The sequence below is a fragment of the Alosa alosa genome, chromosome 23 (assembly GCF_017589495.1).
Source record: "Alosa alosa isolate M-15738 ecotype Scorff River chromosome 23, AALO_Geno_1.1, whole genome shotgun sequence".
NCBI lineage: Eukaryota > Metazoa > Chordata > Actinopteri > Clupeiformes > Clupeidae > Alosa > Alosa alosa.
In genome coordinates, this window is record NC_063211.1 from 3,390,521 (window position 1) to 3,399,998 (window position 9,478).

The following is a 9,478-nucleotide window of genomic DNA, read 5'->3' on the forward strand; positions in this document are numbered from 1 at the left end:
TGAAGGACTCTTCTCATCCTAACAATGGATTATTCCTACCGCTGAAATCAAGAAGACGCCTATGTAGTCACAAAGCCAGAACTGAGAGACTCAGGAGAAGTTTTTATCCCCAGGCCATCCGAACTCTGAACTCACACTATACTGACTTTGCACACATTCACTCCTCAGCACTCTCAAACATTTCCCAACTCTGAACTCACACTATACTGACTTTGCACTCATTCACTCCTCAGCACTCATGACCCCCCACACACACACCTACAAGACTTTTAGCACTTTTACATCCCTCTCCTTATGCTACAGACCTTTTATTTATTTTCTTATTTCATCACACGTCAAAACACACACACACACACACACACACACACACACACACACACACACACATATCTGACTTTCTCCAACTTTTGCACACTTTTTATTTATTATTTTGATTTCTCCTCCATCTACCCATGTCCTTGATTGCCTAGCCTTTCTGCCCCCCACCCCCCCCCCCACCCCCATCCCCAACACACACACTTACATCATCACTGTCATCACTTCACATACATACAGCACTCCTCTACATACTTGCTGCACACTGCCCGCCCCCCCCCCCACATACACAGCACATTGTCTTCAGGATCTTCTCCAACACACATCCTCTACATACTTACAGCACACTGCCCCCACCTACCCCCTACACACACACACACACAGTCACTGCTCCACTCCCGCCCACACACACATCTTCACTGTCATCACTCACATACATTACATACAGTACTCTGCTTGCAATAGTAAGTCCCTGACCCCCAACACACACACTTACATCATCACTGTCATCACTTCACATACATACAGCACATTGCTTGCTACAGTAAGCCTCCCTCTACATACTTGCTGCACACTGCCCCCCCACATACACAGCACATTGTCTTCAGGATCTTCTCCAACACACATCCTCTACATACTTACAGCACACTGCCCCCACCTACCCACCTACACACTACACACACACACACACAGTCACTGCTCCACTCCCCTCCCGCCCACACACACAACTTCACTGTCATCACTCACATACATTACATACAGTACTCTGCTTGCAATAGTAAGTCCCTGCCCCCCCCCCCCTACATACACAGCACATTATTTCATCAGGAAGCTTCTCCAACACACATCCCCTACATACTTACAGCACACTGCCCCCCCCCCCCCAATACACAGCACATTGTCTCATGAGGAAGCTTCTCCAACACACATATTGCACACTGCCCTCTCCCCACATACACAGCACACTATCCCATCTCCCCTGTCATCCCCCCAACACACACACCAAGACCCCTGGCAGTTGGGTTAGCCCCTTGAGCCGTGGATCTGCCCAAGGTTTCTTCCCTTGGTAGGGGAGTTTTTCCTTGCCCCTGTTGCTCTTTGGGTGCTCCTTGTTGGTGCCCCCACCCAATCCCAATCCTCCCCACCTTTTTATGCAGCCCTTGCCACTTAATCTACTAAACCCCTCTTCTACTGCACTTTTACCCCCATTAATGCACAAATAGGCTGACACCAGACATAATTTCACTGCATTTCTTACTTCCAGTAACTATATGCATGTGACAATAAACTTCCTTGTATCTTGTATCTTGTATCTTGTTGGCAATGAATGGTTTTGGTTGTTGTTGGTGGCGTCATTGCCTCCCTTTATGACTACAGTACAATGCAAAATTGTTCCCTCGCGATTGGAAGCTCCTGTAGCCGCACTCGCATTTCAAAACATTGCGGCGTGAAATGCCACAAGAAGCGGTTTGTGAGTAGGTCTTAGGGCCCGTCCACACGGAGACGCTTTTTAGGTTAAACGCAGAGGTTTTGCTTCGTCTTGGCCGAGCGTCCAAACGAATCCTGTACAACACAACACACTGCCCGAAACCGCACTTTCTTGAAACCTGGTCCCAGAGTGGAGAAATCTGAAACCGTAGCCTGCTTGAATTCGTTTAGACAGCGAAACCGCACATCCTGCTTGCGTATCGATGATGTAATCGCCACACCTCAGCTGCCCTCAACTTGCACTTATAGTATTGCCTAACAATACTAGTTTTCATACATGACATTACCTACGATTACACTCCGAAGATAAATATCACAACTGAAAGCGCGAGCCGATAGCTTATGACTTGGTGGACTGAACACTGTTTTTCCCGGTGTTTTTATGCATTCTAGCTACTGTCAGTGACGCGAGAGAACTTAAGTTATTAGGAAAGTGCGGTGTAAGTTTAGGCTACATTAATTTGTAAGTGTAGTGCCAGTGTCATTCATTTATTTTACATGTCTTACAACATATATACATGCATTCACAGTCGAGTGAAATCAGATATAAGCATACAAAGACGCTTTTAGAACTCACGTTAAGCCGATGGTAGCACACTGAATGCAAATGCGCCGATTTGATGCAGGCAAAAGTATTGACTGTTACTAACAAAGGTTTTATAGCAATATTATAAATGTGGCGACAGAATAGCCTAGAACTTGAGTAAGCCTTGGCGTTTAGTAGCCTAATTGCGGTGATAGCCAAAACTAATGTGAATCACGGACTATCCTACAACCAAAGAAAGTAAAAGGTGATTAGTAGGCCTACCTGCGTTAGCCATATAAAGGACGGACTGCACCCTTCACAAACCGAAAATAAAGTTTATTAGTTTTACAGTTGACTACAGTTGACAGTTCACCATCAGTCCACACAAACAATTCTGGTTTCCTTGCACTAGCCATTTCGACGTAGCCTATTCTGTCTGTTTGTAAAGCGCAAGTTTTGGTCAATTTCTGTAAAGAAACAGTGCCACCTATAGGCCTGGGGCATGAAGTAACGCGGTTGAGTCGTGGTTGAGATGGATCCGCTTTGGACGCTAAATATTCTTGATAACGGTTCCAGGGAAGACGGAGGAAAAAAAGATTGGTTTGGTACGTGTGGACTAGGCCTTAGTGAGTGAGTCTTCTTGACTTCTTTTAAGCTGTCCCAGACTTAGGTGCTACTTTTAGGGCTAAAATGTTTGATTGGCTATGACTCAGTTTGTTTCCCATTTACAGAAAACTAAAGGCAAACAGAAAATAATTTGCAAATATTTGTGAACGTTTGAGTATGTTTACGAATTTGAATGTACCTCTGGTGTTGTAGTTTAACCAACCAAGAAGATAGCCTGCTGTAATCACAGAACAAAATTTAGATATTTATGTAAATGTCTCAGTGAAAATATGAAGAACACATTTGAATGCTGATACCTTTTTTAAACCAATAAGCTGTGAATGTGCATCAAGCAAAGCCTAAACTACTCCTAACTAGCCAATATCCACACGCTCAATATACTTTATGTCCACAGCCAACCTGAAGGAGCCAAACACATGCTTTTAAAAAAAAAATATATATTTTTTCAAGTTTCACAGCCAGGGAAGTTTATTTATAGCGCATTTCATAGACAATGTGCTTTACATAACCAAAAGCAAAGAATAATTGCATATAAGAGCATACAAAGGCAATAGTTAAAAAAAGTTTAAAAAGTAAAGTACATAAAATAGAATTATAAAAATGAAAACATATAAGACACAAGATAAAATAATTCAAACAGACAGATTCAATATCTGAAACTGAGTGATCCCTAGTAAAAATAAAGTTTCTTGAAAGTGTAGCCCCAATTATGTTCGCACACATATATTCCTTTAGAGCCAAAAAGTCAAAGCTTCAGAGAAGTCAAAGCTTCAGAGAAGACCAATAGAGCAGTGATACCCAATAGAGCAGCATACCTGCCGAATGTACTTATACACTGAAAGAGGACATATTTTTGTTCAGCAGAATAATCATAAATCAAGGCTTTTCCCTTTCTGCATAATCTAAAACAATGCATGTTATAGATCAGTGGTCCCCAAACTACGGCCCGCCACCTCATTTTAGGTGGCCCCCCAAAACATGTCCGTGGTATATAGCATCCGGCCGGTGAAAGTTAGAATGGTGGTCATTTCAGATGTTTCTGCCACCACTTCATAAAACTCATAGTTTGAGAACTTTAAATTATTTGTAGGATATTGCTTGTTCACAACTTGAGCTGTGTATGCAAAGTTCAGAGTTCAAAATATACTTTTTTGGGACTCCCCTGCTTATAGTTTTGAGAATGCTATTATTAGTATTATTTCATTTGAGCTACATTTTACACTGATATAGCATGATGGCAATATAAACACAGATAACAATGGTATTAAATTGCATAAATCAATGTAATATGGACATAGTCGGTCCTCTTTCTACACCCTTGAATCGGGCTCAGCATTAGGAAAAGTCTCATAGCCCCCCCTGCGAATTTCATTAAAGGCCTCAGAGTCCCCGAATTTCCTCTTTACTATGCAGGCTATTACAGAAACTAGGATGATTATAATTGTGACACCTACACCTACAGTAGTCTTCCCGCTTTCTGACATGTGTCTCACATTCTTAACCTGCCCTGACTTGACCTGTTGCCATGAATTTGAATTTCCTTTCCGAAGCCACAACTGATCTCCTTCAGTTATCATGACTGGCATGGTGTTGTTAACTTTTCTGATAAGTGCTGGATGAGTGAATGGGGGCAAGTTGATTGGTTTCAATGGTCCACCTGTAAATGCACCAGACTTCACACAGTACATAATTTGGCACCCATCGTCTATTGTGAGGAGGTGTTGGCTGAACTCTGGTGGGCAGCGAAACTGAGACGAAGCCAGGGGGTTTCCAGCCCTGCAGCTGAAAAAGCCTCCAAAAGGCACAGAAAGTGAAGAAGCCTGTTCATAATCTTTACTCAGACAGATTATAAAATCTTTGGACAGAAATTTCAGTGAGAAAAAATTATGTGGACAGCCCTTAGACCTGGTTATGGGATTCTCAACATTTGGGCTGTACAGACCACCAAAGAGGTACCCTGAGAAAGGTTTTGTTTTTTTATCTGTTGTACACCAGTGCGTGTTGACTTCTGCACTCCTAACATGATATATAACATTACAAATAGTTTGGCAATCAATAAAAAAAAAACCTTCACATTCTTCATAGCAATCAGTTGTATTGTAATGCTCCTCAATCACGACAGACTGTAAAAGTATGGGGAAATAAGGCTCACGACATGAGAAGGCCCCAGTGTCTGGATTCTTCACTTCTTGCACTGCACAAAACAGAGGTACATCTATAGCTATGGGAGTACATGTTTGATAAATACCACCGAAGCTTAAGTTAGTCGCTGGCCCTGAACAAGAATTGTCATCGACATTAGCTTGAAAATTGAAATTTTGTGACTTGGAGTCTACACATCCTGGCCGTGTATTAACATCGTAGTAGAGCTGTATGGCCTTGCGCACAGAATGGGCCACTTTTTCTATGGTAGCCTCTGGAAGGTCTGGCAGAGTTGCGCTGTTCAGAATATAGTGGAGAGGAAGACCTGACCGGTCAATGGCAACAAGATTGTTTAGCGTGCTCTCTTGCCAGGTCTTTAAAGTGATCCCTGGGTAGAATGCGGGGCCCCCGTGGCTTTGTGTTAGTGAGTGTGTGAGGCTGGTTTTGTAAGCTTCAGTCTCAGATGACTCATGACTCTCTTTTGTGTCCATGTCAAACTTAATGATTTTGAAAAAGTTTAAGCTGGCGGATCTAGACAGTTTAGTTTTTTCAGTATTTATATAAAAAGAGTGTTCAACATGATCTTCCTGCTCCAGAGTGGCACCTGCATCCACTGAGGTGATCACATGGGTGCCATAGTCAACCACCATCATCTCTGACAGGAACGTTGCATGTCGAGTGTTGTTCATTAGCAGGGCGTCTGCTATTTCTTTCACTTGCTGAGTAAAACGTGAGTCCAGGGTGAAGTCAGGAAATGCCTCCACTATGTATATGTGGTTTCTCACCTGCCAAACACAAAAAGATGTTACGTAAAGGCGCTGTCTGTGATTGTACACAATTTCAAGCCCATACCATGTTTAGTCATGTTCAGGAACTATCTCCTCACAATGCGCTATCTGCCCATTCCATGATGAGTACACTGTAAAAAAAACTGGTCTCTATAGGCAGTCTATTCGCCTTATTCACCCGGAGGCCAGAACGAGGCTAAAGGGTACACTTGCCATTACACCTCAGTCCAGCAAAGTGGAAACAAAGTGGGGGCCACCTTTGCTCCAAACAACTATGGTGGCCGATGGGTGCAAACGTTAATAGACCAAACAATAGGTGCAACTAATAGACCAAAAAACATGCAAATAGACAAAACACAAGCAACTTATGAAAACATCTTCATGAATTTGACACATGCAAAGCATTTAGAAAACACGCTGAAATTTCAGACAAGACAAACATTACAGAAACAAGCTGCAAATTCCCAAACAAAAACAACACTCAGACAACCTTCAAAGTATGCAACATGTCCATCTAATTCAGGGATGGGCAACTGGCGGCCCGCGGATCAATTTTGAAATGTAATTGTAGGAGTTTAAAATTGACTTGCCAAAATACATTAGGCTTAATAATACAATATTTACATGCAGCATGTTTAAGTTATTAGCTACTACTTGAGTGGTTAGCCGTACCTGTTTTTTTCAATGGCCATTTTTTAATTACCCGATTGGTCATGGAAATTCAGAATTTTTGTCAAAGAAAAGTCATGGAATTTAACATTTGACTTAGAGTGGGAACCCTGGTAAAGGGTAAACTAACAACAGAACCTTTTTACAAGAGCTATTACCCATTACAGTTTTAGTTTATTTCAAGTTCATTGGTGAATAGAAGCAATAATAAAAATGCATTTGAGTATAGAAATATTAAATTAATGCAAGTTAGTTTAATAAACCGTGCAGACATAGGCTACTGTATATATTTTTTATACTCCTGATTCCTGATATCCCAGTGGTGGCGGTTCGCGGTCACATCTGGCCCTCTGACAGCGACAAGAAAATTTTGAGGCCCTCTCTATCATCAAAGTTGCCCATCCCTGATCTAATTAATTGTGTTCATCACTTTTAAGTATCCTCTGGAAACACTTACATTGTGTTGTCTTAATTTTATGAACACTTTTTTAAGATGAAAACTATGTAAACCATACAATGGAGGCCCTTTGAACATCTGAATAGAATGTAATTTATTACCTGCACACGAGAGGTCACAGCATCGTCCCGCACTTGATAGTTTTTGGAACGCTGATTGTCCGCGGAAAACTTTGCATTGAGTACTGGCAGGAAAGAAGCATCAGTATTGATGGTTTGTGAGGTTGAGCTTGTGTGATTTAGCCAGTGCTCAAAGAAATCCGATCCACTTTCCACAGCAGTCATCTTCTGCGGGATGACAAACACCTCGTCTGGAATCAGATAGACGCCGTCTTCAGTGGTCTGGCACTGGGAATAACTGAAGTTCATGATACGGCCCATATCCTGGTTCCGAAGATTATCCCATCCCCCCCCAGGTAAGACCTCCAGAGCCAGAAGGCTCAGGTTTTTGTGGCATTCCCGTAATCCGTTGCTAGGATGTGGCCAAGCACCAACAAAACCTTTATGCATAACAGCTAAGAAAATGAGAGAGGCGAGTTTTGACTCCATCTCCGTAGATTTTTCTTGGCTTATGAAGTCTCACATCACACTCCTCCCCTTTTAGTTACCGTGATCACAGAATTCATAGTTTCCCCACCTCTTATTGTATCACTAGACCTCTGCATGTGACCAACCTCTGTTGTGCAAGATTTTTGGTGGGGACAATAAGAGAAGGGGGCGTTGTGTTTTTCTCCCCACAAAATATAATATTAAAAAATGATGTTACATGTGTCATATTCAAAGAGTTTGGGGGGGGATTAGTTTCTGTTTCACATGGTCACTGAATACTGTACGGAAAAAAAGGCTAAAAAAATGCCACCAGAGTGTAGTACTGTAGTTGCCTGGCTGCTCTAGCTGTTTGCTGCAGCAACTTTAGGTCTTTTTTTTTGTCGTACCAACAGTACTCGGTGACCTCAAGAAACAGAGAAAAATTGTCGGAGTTCTCCTTTAGCCCCGACAAAATCAGCTGGCCCCGGCCTTGTTTAAGACTACCCACATGTACTGTATTTATCTACTGGTCTACCTAGTGTTTAAAAACGCATGAGCTGCTCTCTATTGACATTTCTCAATGCCTTGTCCCCTGATGAACTCCACAGAAAAAAACAGTGAGGTGAACTAAAGAACATGCACAGGATGATCTGTAAAGAGGAATGGTTGCAAATCCCACACTTTGTATTCTCAAAATAGAAAATACTTTTACTAAATATTGAAAACAGGGGTGCCAATAATTGGGGCATGCATGTGTGTTTTTGAAAAAAAGTAAATTTTTTGATGTTGAGGTATTTGGATCAGTATACATTTGTTTCCCTGCAATATTGGATTTGTCCTTTTGAGATAAATCAGCAAAAGATGATTTTGTATATCTCCTTCTACTAGACCTTCCCAAAGGTGTCAATAGGTGTGAGGGGCTTTTACAGTGTCTATACAAAGAAAAATGAAAGAAAAAAATGAAAAACAGGATCTGGCATGCGGCATTCCATTCAAAGCTGATGTGGGCGTTGATAACCTCCAGACATGCTGGCGCCGCTCTAGAGCAGATGTTATGCTTCACTTCCAATGAGGATGGGGTCTCTGATAATGCCAACTCAGGCCCGGAATGCCTTGTATTTCCTCATGTACTTTTGTTTTGGGTATATAATATGAGCATGCCCTTTTTCAGTTTAAGATAAGGTAGTTAGGCCCTTAGTGCTAAATGGGTGCCCAGTAACTTGAAAACTGATTGATGAAAGTGTCGTTCATTTCTTTTTTGCGTTGTCAGATAAAATATTTTGTGTACCCAAACTTCATATTTTTTTTTGTGTATATTATAGAGGTTACCTCAGTCAGTCTCATCTGATCTGTCACTTGTTGCTGCTCTGTCGCGTCACTTGACACAGACAGGCTCTCTCATCTTAGCTTGTGTAGTCACGTAATGCCACCACTGTTTTGTACGTTTGTGATATTTATTTTACTTACTGACGATCTGTCATGCCTGTGTGAGTATCAGTAGGGTGACGGGCGCAGGAGAGAAGCTTCCTCTGAACCTGTTGGTTTGGGTGCGGAGAGACCTGTACACACAGCACACATCCCTGCGGTACGCCGGTGTTCAGGGTGATGGTTGAGGAAGTGTGATTATCTAACCTAACAGACTGAGATCTGTTGCATAGGAAGTCCAGAATCCAGTTATGTTGTGTCATACTGTAAGACCTCTGAGCTTGGAGATATTTTTCAGATGGTAGAAAGATGATTTAGTTATTGCCTTCATGTGATTATTGAAGTTAAGATGACAGTCAATAATGACACCAAGATTTTTGACAGTGTCCCTTGTTTTGAACCCTTTGGTGTCCAGAAGGGTGGAAACCCTAAACCTTTCCTCATTTTTATCAAATACAATAACTTCCATTTTATCCTTGTTGAGCTGAAAAAAGTTTAGGGACATCCATTCATT

At 41.9% G+C, this 9,478-nt stretch overlaps 1 protein-coding gene across 1 annotated transcript; it reads right to left on the minus strand.

The window, feature by feature from the left end:
• Positions 1 to 4,000: 4,000 nt before the first annotated feature.
• On the minus strand, positions 4,001 to 7,588 carry LOC125288586 (macrophage-expressed gene 1 protein-like). The gene is made up of 2 exons (XM_048235059.1): positions 7,114 to 7,588; positions 4,001 to 5,883 (listed from the first exon to the last, which is right to left on the minus strand). The coding sequence occupies exons 1-2, from the start codon at positions 7,558 to 7,560 to the stop codon at positions 4,267 to 4,269; spliced, it is 2,064 nt and encodes a 687-aa protein (XP_048091016.1). The 5' UTR covers positions 7,561 to 7,588; the 3' UTR covers positions 4,001 to 4,266.
• Positions 7,589 to 9,478: the final 1,890 nt, after the last annotated feature.